At 38.9% G+C, this 16,733-nt stretch overlaps 1 protein-coding gene and 1 long non-coding RNA gene across 2 annotated transcripts in view; one reads left to right on the forward strand and one right to left on the reverse strand.

Annotated features, from left to right (window-relative positions):
- The window catches only part of RSBN1L (round spermatid basic protein 1 like), a 41,420-nt gene extending 26,920 nt beyond the window's left edge, over positions 1–14,500 (forward strand). Inside the window, exons 4-8 of the mRNA XM_081879115.1 lie at positions 5,023–5,160; positions 5,878–6,020; positions 8,811–8,978; positions 10,643–10,751; positions 10,843–14,500. Coding sequence (XP_081735241.1) covers positions 5,023–5,160; positions 5,878–6,020; positions 8,811–8,978; positions 10,643–10,751; positions 10,843–11,487 — 1,203 coding nt within the window. The 3' untranslated portion in view covers positions 11,488–14,500. The remainder of the gene's footprint in view (positions 1–5,022; positions 5,161–5,877; positions 6,021–8,810; positions 8,979–10,642; positions 10,752–10,842) is intronic.
- On the reverse strand, positions 7,156–7,619 carry LOC309351511. Its single transcript, XR_014160879.1, has 2 exons — positions 7,510–7,619; positions 7,156–7,432 (listed from the first exon to the last, which is right to left on the reverse strand). It is a non-coding gene; the product is annotated as an uncharacterized lncRNA (long non-coding RNA).
- Positions 14,501–16,733: the final 2,233 nt, after the last annotated feature.

Raw genomic sequence — 16,733 nt, forward strand, 5'->3', positions numbered from 1 at the left:
CACATGCCCATGCTCTGTCCCCATTCCTGAGTTGTGCTCCTTCTCTCCTTCAGACTCTTATTCTCTTGAGTCTTCCCTTTTCTGAGCTCCTGACTGCTGGCCATCTGCTTCCTGGGATCACCACCTCTTCTCTAATGTTCAGGAAGGCAAGGTAGTAACCCGCCTGCTCCTCCTATTTCCCTGCCTTTTTCACGGTCTTACTGCAGTTATACCCATTCTTTTCCACCCCTTTATGTGCAAGCTGTATTTTTTACCCATTCCACCAGCTCACCCCCCAAACATTCTCCTTCCTCTATCTTCCTTTCTAGCAAATCCAGTTAATTGCTGCTTTAGCACTCTTTCAGTAAAGAAAGCCTTTTTCGGTAAAGTCTTTAACTTGTCTCTTGCTCCCTGAGCACCTTACAAAGGCAATCCACTGTGCCGACTAAACAATATGAACATTACCAGCACTTAGCTCATTGGTATTTTGATTGTTATATTAGCTGGAGCAGAATGCACCAGACTGACACCAGGCTGTTCTCTGGTAGAACAGGGCCATAATCCCATTGGAAAGAGTTGTCTACTGCACACCACATGAGTTAAATTTCCCTAACTGCTTGTGTTCTGGAAGGGCTTGTTTCATGGACACAGCTAAGTACTATGAAGACGTGTACTGAGTAAGTAAGCCGGGCAGTGCTATCATAATAGGATATTGAGACATACAATGATCTCATAAGCAGAGTTGTGCATCTTACATGAGCATCTTAGGGTGTGAATTTTCCCCGCTTCATTATTCAGAATACTTTCTTGCATTAAAATCACATGGCAGCAGAGCTGATTGGGCAGGTGCTCTGGTATCAGCCATTTCCTTCCAACGTGCCCCAGATATTGAATCATTCCAGGGCATTCTGGGGAAAACATGACAACCCCTACTGTTAACTCCCACTCCTCTCCCAATATCCAAGGATTTTTGGGAAAATAAAATGGTAGGTGCTAAGTCATCACTAAAATCGGTCCTGCTGCTTCCTCCAGAGAAGGGTAAGCCCCGCTTCCAAATGAAATTAATTGGATAATGAATCTGAATTCATTTCACTGCTTAGTGATGTTTATAACAACTATGTTGAATGAAATGGATCCCATTTGGTTCTATTTTTCATTAATTACAAAATAAATTAACATTCCTTCTTCTATTAATACAGTTGTTGTATAAAGTATATGCTTTTTCTTTTGTTTTTTATTTTTAAAATATTGCAATCCCTAACCTAAGTTTGCTAAATTGAACTCCCAATATAGCCCAATATAAATTGCACTCATATAAAAACAATTTGCAAATTTATTTAATCTGAGTGGTAAGATGAGCTTTTTGTAATAGAAGTAAAATCTAGATTTACACTGAGGTTGCTATGCTCCAAAGGTAGTAATACACTAAGGTATAGTAACTATGGCTTTATTTGGGGGTTCTCTAACATCACCTCCTGAGATATATAGTCAACAGTCACTAGAGTCTGCTTTAACCTGAACACATTTTGGAAGCAGTGCAAGCACTTTCTGTTTGAATGAACATTTAGTGGCAGGGGTTAAGAGAAGTTCCTTTTACCAGCAGAACAGAAAATAGTATTCTGTAGTTGTCTAGTAAGAACACATAGAACTCGCTCTGCAATTCTAGGGCTCTGATATGTAATATGAAGAAGACATGAAAATAATATTCTGTTACCTTTCAGCAGGTTGAAGCTAATTTTAACAGTACCAAACAACAACAACCTCCAAACCCCCATCTGTACAGAACCTTTATTGTATTTTAAGTCAAAGGGGGCAATTGCAACTATAAACTGCAGGATGACGTTCTTTAAATCAGAAGAGTTTGCATTTTTAAAAGTCTTATGGTTACTTAATTAGAAAGGCAGCCACCAAATTTTATTTGTAAGTTCATTATATGCTTTGTACAGTTAGATTGTGTTAATTTCTTGACTCTTGTTGATGCACAGTAATATTTAATACACATTCACAAAATTTAACATGCTTCTTAAGAATCCTCATTTTTGAAGCGCAGTTGATCTCTCAAAAGCCAAAATGAGGGCTACAGTTTTTACAATTAATGAAAAATCTGTGCATGTTTTTCATATAGTGCAACCAAAACAGATATGATAGAAGCCACAGATGAAGTTCTTGCCTGTTAGCAGTGTATACATGCTCCATTATCTATAAACACATTTGCCATGCACACCAGTCAAGTTGTGATTGCCTGGTCAGATGTGCTGCTGACTTAACTCTCCACACATGAATGGCGATGAGGTGCATGGTGCTTTAGGTGTATTCATTCATCATTCATTCCATTTATATCCTTTGTCTTAGCTGCTGTCATATCTGTATTGAACTTTTTTGGGGGTTTTGTTCTCATAGCATACTTTTAGAGGGTTTATTTGATGTCACTGTGGATGCATACAAAACATCATTTGCTGGGGTGAGAAAATGATCTGAACCATGGGCTCAAGGGAGAGCCTAGTGGTTGGATGCAGGGATACCAAAGAAAGATGTCAAGAATGCCAGAATAGCAAGTTCTAGTGCTTTTAAAAAGTAACGCGTAAACAGCATGCAGAGCCCTTCTGCCCTTAATGATGCGGGGCAAACACTTGCAGTAGCAAGCAAGCAAGCAGTCATCAAGATTTGTCCGCAAATGTTAAGCGTTATTTTTTACAAAAAGCTGCTGCATATGTCAGCTTGGCCAGAACCTTTCCTCAACCCACGTGACCCCTGAAGACATAGGTGGCAACTGTCCAAGGCTTACATATCACTTCCTTCTCGGAGCCCAGAGCCCAGCATCTCAGGCCTCACTGATAAGCATAGTAACAAAGCAAGCCAATTGGCACATATCAAAGCATGTATGAGCGCATTCCCACAGCAACTATCAATTAATTTTGAGGTTACGGTATCTTGACTACCAAGATGACTGACACAGGCCAGTTGCGACCATGTGGAGATTTCTGGACTGACATCTCCACCTGGCTGGCCTCCCCATCTTTCTTAAGCAGGTAAACAGAAGGGCTTATTTATTGTGTTTATATCCCAACCTTTTTTCCAAGGAGTACATGGTTCACCGCCTCCTTAGTTAATCTCTACAACAACCCTGTGAGGTAGGCTGTGACTGGCCCAAGGTCACCAAGTGAGCTTCCTGACTTGAGTGGGTATTTGAACCCCGATCTCACACTGATCTGACACTCTTAACCACTACACCACACTGACTTCCTAGAGTACTTCTGCTATGGTGCAGCTATATAAATTAAGTAGGTAAATAAATATGAGGAAAGCAAAATGTAATTTAAAGAAGGATCTGAACTAATTTCCTTAAACTTTGAATTTGTTTCATTTTAGATTGCTTTATTTGATGTTTAATGTGTTGTAAACCACCTTGATTTTTTTTAAAATAAAGCGGTATAGAAATGGAATGAAAATAATAATAGAATAAGTATAATAAGTTCCATTGGGGGGGTGCCTAGACAGTCTGTCCTGGCAACTGCAACCTAGGTTTAAGGTGCCGTTTGACAATTAGCTCATATATCTGAGTTTCTAACACTGCAAGATGGCGTTTGCAGGCCTTCCACAGAGAAAGAAACCTAGTTTGTTATATATGTCTTCATTTTTATGCTATCCATTCCTTTGACAAAATATTAAAACATCTTGCTACAAAACTAGAGCTGGAAGTGCCTTTTTCCAGCCTGAGTGCTTATCTTTCAATACTGCATTTTTAATTTAAATCTGACTACAGCATGTTGCCGTAACTAATTGTATGTAGACAGTAAGTCCTAGGAAACTTAAAATTTCTGAATGGCAAGCTAAATCATCTATGTCTAAACTCTTAACCGTGTTAGCTGATGGATTATTAAACAAAAACTGGCTGTTGGAGTTTCTGTGGAGGAAACATGTTTACTTGACAGTTGTGTTTGAGAGTACATTTGAGAGTAGCATTTTGTTGCGTTACTGACATTTAGACAGGCTGATTGCTGGTCAAGAAGTCACTGCATTTGTGTCAGTGGAGAACAGATGGTTGTAGGGAGGGCATATGTCCAAGAGAGTGGGAAATGAGGTAATGAAAGGGGGAGATAGATATATTAACGCATATTTAAAATTGTCATAGGCATATAGCTATAAAAATTAGGCATCTAGAAATTAGATGTGGACTCATTTTAAAAGAACAGAAAGCAGCCACTGCTGCATAGAAGCTTAGAATACATTACCATTTAATGAAAAGTGCTGCCTTCTCTGTTATTTTTGTATCAGTGCATAGGAAGGCAAATGTATAAGATCCTAGGGTTTGCATTAGACAGCACAGGAGAAGTGAATGTACTGGCTGGTAAATAATCTGCTATGCATATTAATGTTGGTTCAGTAAACATCATTTTCTTAATCCCTTGCTCCAGCCTTGTAATTAAATTTATTGATATTCTACGCAGCAGAATATATTAGTTAGTTATTCAAACAAGGCAATGTATTTTACAGTATAAATAGTAATTCTCTTGCTTTTATTGTAAATAATTGTGCAAAATGAAATGCATATTCTCTTCCTCTGCTTCTATTATGTTTGTTCCTGAAGAGAGAAATGAAAGTCAGATATTTTTCATTATCTCTTTCAGTTGTGTTGCAACAGTTTTATACTAAAATATTAAAATATAAATTAACCATTTTTATTAAAACTAAGTTATTAAAATACATATAAACAAATTTTTTTTTAATGTAGCCACCTTTTCTTATCTGCTACTTTTTGTTTTACTTGCATTGTTTAATTATTTTTTTACCACTTGTGGGTTTTTTGCATTTCATGTTGAGTATGATCTTTTATTTATGTTGAAATGCTAAACTAGCATTGCACTCGTCACCTTTTAGCCTGGTCATAATTTCAGATCTCCTCTTACAGTACTATTAAAAATGTTTAATTTGTACTTCTGTGCTTTAGAAAATATTTTGTATATTTGTGTAAATATAAATTGTTTTGTAATTTATTCTGTGTATAAAACTGACCCTTGTTTACTGTATATGACTTCCTTTTAGGTAAAAAGAACATATTCCCATGGTACATACAGAGCTGGCCCAATGAGACAAATCAGCTTGGTTGGAGCAGTGGATGAGGAAGTGGGGGACTATTTTCCAGAGTTCCTAGATATGCTGGAAGATTCACCTTTCTTAAAAGTAAGAAAGAAAGGGAATCGGGGAAGTAACTTTGCATAGTTTTGTTAAATCTTAAAACTTTGTTTATTATGATAAACAAAATGACACTTCTAATATGGTGAAGAGATTAGATCCGAAATCTGCAAGTCTTTAATGCAGGGATTCTTGCATGCAAAAATAAAATTAAATATAATGCAATGCAAGAAAATAAATAGTGTGCAATATTTTGTGTTTATGTGCATTTTTCTGCAATCAATAGCTTTCAGGGTCCATGATCCCAAAAAGGTTAAGAATCACTGTTTCAGAAAGTCACTTCCAAAACTGGCAAATGATTAGGTATAAGGCAACAATTAAATGTATTGATTTTTCAATTTGTATTCTACATTCATATTTGAAGGCCAGTTCAAGTTCTTCATAACTGAGGCTATTAATTTCTTATGAAAGCTGCAGTCCTGATGAAATTTTCAAGGAGCACTGAAAGCACTCAGATTCTTAGGTTGAAGAAAACAGTGCGCTACAATGCAATTTATATATAGATATAATATTGTCTTTGAGGTAGACATTATTTTGAATTGAAAATACAGTAAATGCAGAAGAAAAATTGTGGTCCTCTACATTGATGAAATTGCCCCAGTTTTGCAGTAGAGTAAGATATGCATTGTTTTCATGTTGTGAGTTAATGAAAATGTTTCAATTGGTGGTGTTTTAAATAACCTTTAAATAACTGTTTCTTCTTAGTGTACTTTGCCATGGGGGACACTTTCTAGTTTGAAACTAGAGAGTCGTAAAGATAGTGATGATGGTCCTATTATGTGGGTACGTCCAGGAGAACAAATGATCCCTGTGGCAGACATGCCAAAGTCACCTTTCAAAAGGAAAAGGTATGTTGAAATATCTGGCTTTATTTGATTCCATACTATAGAGTTTAAAACTTCCTGAGCAGCTTACAGCCGTTAAAACAGTAATAAGGTATTTAAAAATAATTTTTAAAATTGAAGCTAAAAAATCTCAGAATCCCCAAAGCTCTAAAAATCCTGAGTAAATAAAGATACCTTCATCTGGTACAAAAGGACATCAAGCTCAAAGCCCCTTTGGCAAAAGATTTCAATAGTTGGGGTGTGCCAAAGCAAAAAATACCTTGGTGGAATCTACACACATATAAAAAACATTCTGAAAATGCTTTAAAAAAAAACCAAAACATTGAATTTTCCATAAGGCTCACCATTGCCATCTAGTGTCACATTGTATATTGCACTTAAAACACACTTTATTTGCAGTTGTAAAGCTGAGTCCCTTGTCTCCAGAGTTGGACTCAAAGAAGGGCTTCAGATGATGACCTTAATATTTGTGTAGGCTTATGTGAGCGGAAGAAGATGTTCCTTAAGGAGTATGTTTAAGATCTCTGTTCTAATTTTTGTCGCCATTGTCCACACACACACTGGCCTTTAGAAAGATTTCTTAAGTAGCCATTCATTTCTAAAGGATCAATGAACCACATTCATTTTTAAGTTCTTTTTGAGGAGGTTGGTTTAAGCCCATGTTTTTTCTTCTTTTTGAATAACTTCTTATTCAAGGATCATAGGAATAATAAATTATACAAATAGACCAAGTCTTTTCATATCATTCATACATCACAAAAATAGCACAATAAGTTTGCAGTAATATCTATGGCATACAATTTATTATTAGTGGTCAGTATATAAGCTCTTGGTTCGTTGATTGGTTAAACAAAAACAAAGGGGAAACAGGATAGAACAGAGTTAACAGATAACATTCAGCATCACATAGCTAATCGCCTAATCAGGAGCCCTTGTGGTTGTGCTTAGATTAAGTATGAATAATAGTCATTTTCCCTCTTAAGTTACCAATGAAACAATATATAGTGCTTGTATATTGGTGAATGGGGGGTTTCAAAGTGAATATAATAATTTATGTTTACATTTAAATTTAGATAAACCAGATTGAGCCAAATGCTGATGGTGGGGGGATTATTTATTTCTGGAATATGTTTTGAAATTAAACTACCGTATTTTTCGCACCATAAGACGCACTTTTTCCCTCCTAAAAAGCAAGGGAAAATGTGTGTGCGTCCTATGGAGCGAATGCAGGGGGGAGGCAGGCGGGGAAAGCCCCCAAGAGCTCTTGCGGGCTTTTCCACAGGAGGGAGAAGGGACTGACTGGCCGCATCAGTCCCTTCCCCCACCTCCCAGAAAAGCCAGGAGAAGCCGTGATCTCTTTAAAGGGGTTGCGCGGCTTCTGCGGGCTTTTGGGAGAGGTGAGGGAATCCCCGCACCTCCCAGTAAAGCCAGGAGAAGCTGTGCAGCCCTTTTAAAGTGCACACGGCTTCTGCCGGTTTTGTGATTCCCCCACCTCCCAGTAAAGCCAGGAAAGCCCTGCGCAGCGTCTCCCGGCAAGGAGAGGCTGCACGGGGCTAAAGGGGAAGCCAAAACAGCGAGCTGGACCCATCCCACTCACTGCCTTGGCTTGTTTCATAGCTGCGCGCAACCCCTCTGGCAAGGACAGGCTGCATGGGGCTATGGCTTCTTTAGCCCTGCACAGCGTCTCCCAGCAAGGAGAGGTTGCGCGGGTCTAAAGAGGAAGCCGAAACAGCGAGCGGGATCCATCCTGCTCGCTGCCTTGGCTTGTGCCATAGCCGCGCGCAACCCCTCTGGCAGGGAGAGGTTGTGCGCAGCCTGTACGCTGCTCTTTGGGGCTGGGGGGGGGGAAGATTTTTTTTTCTTGATTTCCCCCCCTAAAAACTGGGTGCGTCCTATGGTCCGGTGCGCCCTATGGTGCGAAAAATATGGTATATTGGGGCAAAGCCATCTTTCTTGATCTGTCCATGTGTCAACTGTAGTTTATTTGTAGTTTATTTCTTAAGGAGGGCTGCTTCCCAAACTGTTTTGTACCAATTGTCTATTGTTGTGCTGGAAAGGTCTTTTCAGTCTCTGGTTATGTTGTGTCTTGCCACTTGTAATAAATGGCTTGTTAATTCTTTAAGTTCAGGCCTTTTTGACTAAACATGTTATAGTTTCTTTTCTTAATAGACACTAATACTGTGTACTTGTAATACTTGGCTCTGGTACTAGAATTACTGACTGAATTGGATAGAGCTGGCTCCAATTCAGCCAGTATTAATCTCTGAAGTGATGTACTTAGGCCCTTGTGAGATAAAAAAAGAGCACTTTGTTCCATAGAGGGAGAAAGTAAATGATCACAGAGAGCTGGGGTGGCAACTAGTTCATCATCAATGATTGTTATGATTTATTTATTTTTATATCAAACAGTTTTAAGTCACTTAATAGTTTTAACGTAGGGTACAACATAAACAGAAAATTATAAAACCAGGCATTCATACAGTCAAAAACATTCCCTGAACTTATGGGTCAGGGAAAGACCAGGCAAAAAGTTTGGTCTTTACAAGACACACAATGTAATTGGCCAATTTTTCAGGCATGGAAAGCACTCATCTTCAGTGCCCCTGCTTTGCTGAGATTCAGGCTTAGCTTGTTATCCCTCATCCGGTCGACCACTGCATCCAGGCACTGGCCCAGGTCCTGCATGGCATCTCCTGATTCAATTGTTATTGAGAACTAGAACCGAGTGTTATCCTACTCGTGACAAAAATGGACAATTATTCTTAATTTTTCTTTCCCCCATCCTTTTAACAGAACAACCAATGAAATAAAAAACCTGCAGTACCTACCTCGTATTAGTGAACCTCGTGAAATGCTTTTTGAAGACAGGACACGAGCCCATGCAGATCACATAGGACAAGGGTTTGAACGACAGACTACAGCTGCTGTAGGAGTATTAAAGGCAGTGCATTGTGGAGAGTGGTATGTATTTGCCAGGTTTTTTTCAGGATAAACATCTGAAAAATACCTGCATGAATTGGACAGTCCTGAGATAGGTCCCAACTAATAGTCCTGTCATCACTCTTGGCCTTGAGTTGACATGCAGAAGAGATTTGGCCCTGTGTTGCTGCAAGTTGCTGATCCTAATATAGGGAGTCAAAAATCCTAAAGATAAATGCTATTTGTGCATTTAGCTTGATGCATTCTATAACAGATAAGTATTCCATATCAAATCTGCGTTGGCACAATGGATTGTGAGATAGTGATGGAGGTGATTAGTAAGTGTTAATGCAGAATGGAAATGGACATGATTTTTTATTTGAGGTGTGATTTTCTTCCATTTTGAGCTCTGGACTAATCTGTTTTTGAAACCTTAGTTGACTGAATTGTGCAATTTAATTGAAAACACAGATAAAATGATAAGAAAGCAAAATAAGCATTTGCCTACCTTCTGATAACTGGATTTGAAAGTAAATCCAGCTTTTTCCTCTTTGTGTGTGTGTTTTCTAATAGCTGTGAAATATCAGAGGATAGTGGAATGTGATAAACAATTATGATTTAAACAATAATAATGTTTTAGAGACTGATAGTGTGACAAATAAGCAGGTCATAACTTAATCTGTAGCTTCTGGGACAAGGAACCCTGAGCACTGCAATCTTTAATTTACACTAATTTGCAGATGCTGTTCATTGCAGTTGTGTGGAAGAAGTAAGTAAATTAGCATACTTGCCAGAGCATCCTGTGGCTAACGTGAGACTAAAAGATAAAGGTACCCCTGACAGTTAGGTCCAGTCGCGAATGACTCTGGGGTTGCAGCGCTCATCTCACTTTACTGGCCGAGGGAGCCGACATTTGTCTGCAGACTTTTTTTTTTTGGGTCATGTGGCCAGCCTGACTAAGCCGCTTCTGGCAAAATCAGAGCAGCACATGGAAATGCTGTTTACCTTCCTGCTGGAGTGGTACCTGTTTATCTACTTGCACTTTGACATGCTTTCAAACTGCTAGGTTGGCAGGAGCTGGGACTGAGCAATGGGCGCTCACCCCATTGCGGGGATTCGAACCACTGACCTTCCGATCGGCAAGCCCTAGGCTCAGTAGTTTAGACCACAGTGCCACCCGCGTCCCTTTTGATTTTAGGCCCCAGTAAAAGGTTATGCTTTCTACAAGGAAGTTGTAATAGAGTAGTACACACCTGAAGACTTGTTATATTAGCATGAGAAGACAAAGGATCAGTTGCTGTGTTAGTACTATTTATAAAAATTAAGTTCCACTTGCTGTTGTTACTTTTCATTGACTTCTGCAATCTGAAAAACAACTGTTTGTATATTTTCAGTGCTTTATTTTGTGCTTACAAGAACAGCAAATAGCTGGCTGATTTTAATATACAGTGGACGCTCGGGTTGCGAACGTGATCTGTGCGGGAGGCACGTTCGCAACCCGTAGCGCGATTCAGCGCTTCTGCGCATGCACAAAGTGCAATTTAGTAGTTTGGCGCATGTGCGAGCTCCGAAACCTGGAAGTAACCCGTTCCGGTACTTCTGGGTTCGGCATGGTGCGCAACCCGAAAACTTGCAACCTGAACCATCTGTAACGCGAGGTATGACTTTATTAACCTTGATGGCAACACTCTCTCCCCTTTGTATAGGCCTCAACAACCTCGTATAACCAAAGATGTAATTTGCTTTCATGCAGAAGATTTCTTAGAGGTAGTTCAACGAATGCAACTAGATCTGCATGAACCTCCGCTTTCACAAGTAAGTGTTTTGAAAGACTTGATAATTATTTCCTTGAGAATTACCATGATCCAGAAAACATTTATTAATTTTCTTTTCTCTCTCTTTCTAGTGTGTCCAGTGGGTTGATGATGCAAAACTTAACCAATTACGAAGGGAAGGCATTCGATATGCCAGGATTCAGTTGTATGATAACGATATTTATTTTATTCCAAGGAATGTTGTGCATCAGTTTAAGACAGTTTCAGCTGTGTGCAGTTTAGCTTGGCATGTTCGGCTCAAGCTCTACCACTCAGAAGGAGAAAATCAAGGCATCTATGAAGCAGGCCTGCCAACAGATCCCACATGTTCTGCTGTAGGACTTCAAACTGACAGTGTAATCCACGCAGCGAGTCTAAATGCCTCTGAAGACACTAAATTTTCAGGCATTCTGCAAACTAAATATGTCAAACAGGAATTTTCATGCACACATGAACCTGCTGCATCTTTCCAAAATAAAGAGGAACCAATTATTGTTAATCTTCCAGAAAAGACAGTAGCACCTAATGTTATGGAATGTCAGAATGTTAAAGCAAAGCTGGATCATGGTCAGTTGACAGGGTCTACGTTTGAAGCTGCATCTGAATTTGAACCTGAAGACAAAGACTTGCAGGACAGCTTGGGCCTGGGGGGTCATGTGAACCTGGAGGATACCAGACAAAGCAGTTCAGCATATTCAAGTCTGCATGGCAAACAAGAAGATGACTTTTTGTGTTGAAGTTGTTCTGTGTGTGTATATATATTTTTAAATTCCTTTTTAAACATAATAATGTAAAGATGCTTAAATTCTGTGAGTCAGGTTTGTTACTTGCCTCACATCTGTTACAGAAAATAGTTTATGTAGCTTTGTAACATTCCTCAGTGCCTGTCCATAACTGTGAAAGTATCAAAGCACTTAGGGCCAGATGCACTGTAAACACTGCAGGTGTAACATAAAGAAGTCTTTAAATATGAGTTGTAAGTTTTAGACTAGAGCTGACATTTAACATATATTTTTTGTAAGATAAGCCAGAATTCTTTTTGACAATTCCAGGCTTTTCCATAGAGCTTATTTATACCAATTTTTTTTCCTTTTTAACGTGTCAGCACTGTAGTGTAAATAGCTTTTTTTAAAAAAAATCTTTTTAGTGTGATTTATATTGAAATGTGAGCCACTTAATAAAGGTTCATAATAACAATAATGGGTTTTATTTTTCAGTCTCTTTAAAAAAACCTCAAAACTTCTGAGCTAATTTTCAAAACACTTAGTTTTGCAAGAAAGTGAATATTATTGTATGATGAAACAAAAACCTTAGACATTTAAGTTAAAATGCACAGTTTCACTTTCAAAGCAAATTTGGATGAGTAGTTCATGTGGTGGTTATACATGCAATGAACTTCTCTTGTCATTTTATCTTACATTGACAGGTACTTTGCTCACAATACAGTTATGATAAACTTCAGAGATCCCACTATTTCCTGGTGTTCCCTACATGAAGAGAGATGAGTCAGGAATCCTAAGGGACAAAAACATCAGTTAGAATGTTTTGGTATACCATACAGGGATACTTGTATAATTAACCTGAAACTTCTGGAACAGCAGACAAGTATTGATAGGAGCCCAAAGATGGAAGGCGACTAGAATGTGTGACCTACCTGACCTTTGAGGGAACCTAATCAAGTTTTTGATTCTTAGCCTTTAGCTGAAACTGCATGCATATTTTTATGCTTTAATCCACAACCACAAAGGCCAAAAGAACAACCAGAAACTTGGACTTTGGGGATTTTGGAGAAAAGCAGTACATAATAGAATACAATAATAAATTTACATTTTTAAGTACTTGTATAACTACTGCTAAGAAGGCCCCTTGATTAAATGTAAGACACACAATCTTCAAGCACAAGTATACATTAGGGCTGTATTCTAGAGGGTATTTAATTTTGTCTTTAGCTCTTGGATTACTGAATTGGCTTCTTTGGTAGATGCAGCCAGGAAAGCATGGCCACTGCTGCTAAGCCTCATAGGTTTTGAAAGGAGTTAACACGCAGAATGCTTAATTACAGCAAAGGTTTAACTGCCCATAACATCTTCCCCTTGCAGCTTTAAAAATATAAACACACTTCAAGGCAAGATGCTGCAAAGATATGAGGCCCTTTTTTTGTCCCCAGTGCATCTTAGTAATATGAACTAACTATTTGGGCTCATCTTCTGCATTCAGTAAAATTGAAGGAAGGGTTGTGACTCATACATTGCATATGTAAGAGGTCCCAAATTTAGTCATCCACGTTTCCAGTTTGGAAAGACTTACCTGAACCCTTGGAAAGCTGCTGCCAGTCTGTTAGATAGCTATGACCTAGATGGACAAGTGTTGGGGTATAGTACAGTTCCCTATGATCTTATATGGTACAGCTTTTTTTGGATTGTGCCACTTCGCAGTCCAGGTTGAGATGTAGTCCATATTGGGGAGTTATTGAAGGTTTTTAGTCTAAGGAAAGCATGTTTTAGCTTTCCCTTTCCCCAAATATTCTACTTTGAGAGGTACAAAGGGTTGTTCACATGGGGGGCACTGCAGCATGCATTTTTCACCTTTATTCTGAAGTGGTACAGTCCTAAAAGCACAGTGCAACATGGTGGGGAAAGGGATCTGCATCTTTTTGAAGTTTTTGAAAGGGATGCGATATCTTTTGTTAGTTACCTAATGGGCTGAACGTGTTACCTCCTTTTTTAAAGCGCTAAAACCTGAGCACTCTTAAACCTCCAAGTTGTTCACCTCAAACTAAGCAGTAATTGGCTATGACTAACTTTTGTTTACCACCTGAGATGTTGCCCTATGTATCTTCCATTCAGCTAGCTGCTCTCTACCTGAGTGTAATTGGGTATAAAGTACCTTTTCCTATGAGATGGATTCTAAGCCCTGCTCGCTCCCAAAACCTAAATCTCTAAATCTTGAGTGGACACCAGTTCCAGTCTCCTCAACTTACTCTCTCCCAGTTATTACATCCTATCATTGGCATTCTATCCTATATACATTGAAACTTACTTGAGGACTCAAGTTGAAATAAATATAACTTGCAATAATGGAGCTGGAGTTTATTATAGGAGGCAGGATCCCCCCCCAAAAAAACCCAACAAATCCAAATGTACGTACAAATTAACAATAGCCAGTCAATTTAAGCTGTTAAACAATTTTGTGTGATTTGTCCTCTTCCATAAATGTTAACATATAAATTGGCTCAGAACCTGATGGTTTTTATGTTGTACAAATGTAATTCACCTACATCTGGCCCTATACCATTTTCCAGGCAGAAATAAGTAGAGGTTTTAAACTCAAGGTTCATACTTGCATCAAGAAATGTCACTATTAGGTTGGTAACTGGTAAGACAGATACAGATGATTGTAAGAATCATTAAGGCTTCCATACTATGTACATGTGCCTGAGAATAGGTCTAAATTAACTCAGTGGGGCTTACTTCTGAGTAAACATGTATAAGATTGTGCTGTCAGAGCAACTTCTCAGACTTCCAAGTTTTTCATAGAATGAAACAGCATAAGATGGAGACATACATAATTGCTAGTATATCTTGAGGAAAGGGCCTGACTCAGTCACCAGTTCTTACTAATACATTATCGTCTTAACTCACTACTCTCAGTCACACTTCTTTAGTGCCTACTGTAGCAAGAGACCTCTATTGGTAAATATAGTTGGTGCACCATCAAAACAAAAATAAAATAACAAATGCTCTAACTTAACCTGTGTGTTTTTAACTTTTGTGCAAGTTTGTTATATTTTACACTTGTTCTAATCCTTCATTTCATTTTCTGATGCGTAATACTGCTGTCAAGCGACATTTTTAGCTTCTTTTTTAAAATGCCTCTAGGTGTACACTTTGATCAGGAGCTTCCATAGTGCTCTTGTTTACTCTGAGTTGAATGATGCTGGACTTTTGTTTTGCTTTTTGTATGCAAGAGCCACAGAAAATTTAGCACAGCTGGCCTCCAGACATGAAGAAATGTTATTCTAAGAAGTGTGCCCCCAAAACTTCTGTTTCTTCTTCCATCCAGGCTGCCCCACCAGCAACAACCACCTCTTACAATGGGCAGAAACCAGGTATTTAGGCTCCAGCTGACTCCCACTTCAGCCAATCAGATGAAAGTGGAGTAGAATTCCCTCCCCTGCATCAGACCACCTCATATCCAATGAGATGTAGGCAGAACCTCCTAATCAGGCCAGAGCTATCCAATCAAAATTGCCAGCTTTTAAGCCTCTAGCATAGTGTTGCTTCTCAAAGCTGCCACATAACTTTGCAACTGTCTGCCATGAGCTGATACCACATAATTCAAAATTACCCCATGCTGTGAAACTTACCATTTTTTAAAAGCAAACTTTACAATACGCTTAAACAAATGACAATTTCACCACAGTAGCATTCTATATTGGATCTTAAACCCTGATCTAAACCCAAATAAAAAAGAAAATAGGAAATGAAATGGCACTGACATGAGAAGGGCCTTCCATCTTTCTTGTAGTTATGTGTTTAGCAATTTTTAAACTAGGATAACTTTTATAATGCTTGAGGTCCAGATGCCTAGATGTATGTGCCCCTTTGAATATAGCCTGCAAGTTCTTTCTTTCTTCAAAGGAGCTCAAGATGGCATACATGGTGCCTTGTCAGCTGCGCGTTTATGCCATTCTGAGATTTGTGAAGGGTGGGATGTAAATTAATGTGCTGTGAAGGTGACTTGTTTTATCAAGCATGATCATATGATAAGGATACTCATCACATCTAGATTCTTGCTTAGCTCAGGGATTTTCAGGGATAGGTGTGGTAAGCCAGCTGTGATTTTGGAAGGTCCTTTACTGGGGCTTTCTCGTGCGCTCTCTCTCTCTCTCTCTCTCTCTCTCTCTGTCTGTGTGTGTACTATTCAACAATTACATAAAAACGCAACCTATGGGGGAATGATGCACATTGGACTTGGAATGTATAGTAATAGCCAATCACCAGCCATTTTCTCTGAACATAAAAGCCCTCCTGCATCAGACCACGTGTCCACCTAGACTAGTAGCCTGCTTCCAACAGAAGCTGTGACCAGCTTGTGCCACTCTGCATAGAACAGGGGTCAGCAACCTTTTTTTAGCCGTGGGCCAGTCCACCATCCCTCAGACCATGTGGTGGGCCGGACTATATATATATATATATATATATTTGGGGGGGGGGGGCTGTGAACGAATTCCTATGCCCCACAAATAATCCAGAGATGCATTTTAAATAAAAGGATACATTCCACTCATGTAAAAACACGCTGATTCCTGGACCATCCGTGGGCCGGATTGAGAAGGCGAATGTGTTGCATCCGGCCGATGGGCCTTAGGTTGCCTACCCCTGGCATAGAAGATGCACAGGACTGGAAGACCGCTTATCTCCACATGTGCCTGTGTGTACGCTAAGATCTGCAGATATGCTTGGAAGCATCATTTCAGCACCAGACAAAGACCTCTATTTTCCAGAGCTTTTAAATCCTCTCTGTGTTGCTGCTATATGGTGTTTGATTTTATAATTCTGCTAAGTCTGTTTATATTGCTTGTTAGTGTCTTTTATGGTTTTGGGGGTTGATTTGTCCTAATATTAATTTTTTGCAAACTGCCCTGGAGTTTATAGCTCACCATGCCCATATTTCAAAAAACAATGACAAGCCAACAGTCATATAGTAATGTTAGCCATAGAAGTCTCATCTTAATTATGGAAGTGGCTGCTTCATTCTATAGCTATAACTATTCATAGCTATAACTATTTAGGTAACTAAAAGTCTTAAGAATGACTAAATCTGACTAAAGCACACATAGTTGGGTATATGTGACTGCAATTCTGTACAAAAGTACATGGGTGAAAATGACTCTCTGCTTAAGGATATACAAGATTAAAGCCTTAAATAAGATACAGTGGTGCCTCGCAAGATGAAAATAATCCATTCCGCGAGTCTCTTC

This window comes from Podarcis erhardii (genome assembly GCF_964252035.2).
Source record: "Podarcis erhardii genome assembly, chromosome: 10".
Classification (NCBI taxonomy): Eukaryota; Metazoa; Chordata; class Lepidosauria; order Squamata; family Lacertidae; genus Podarcis; species Podarcis erhardii.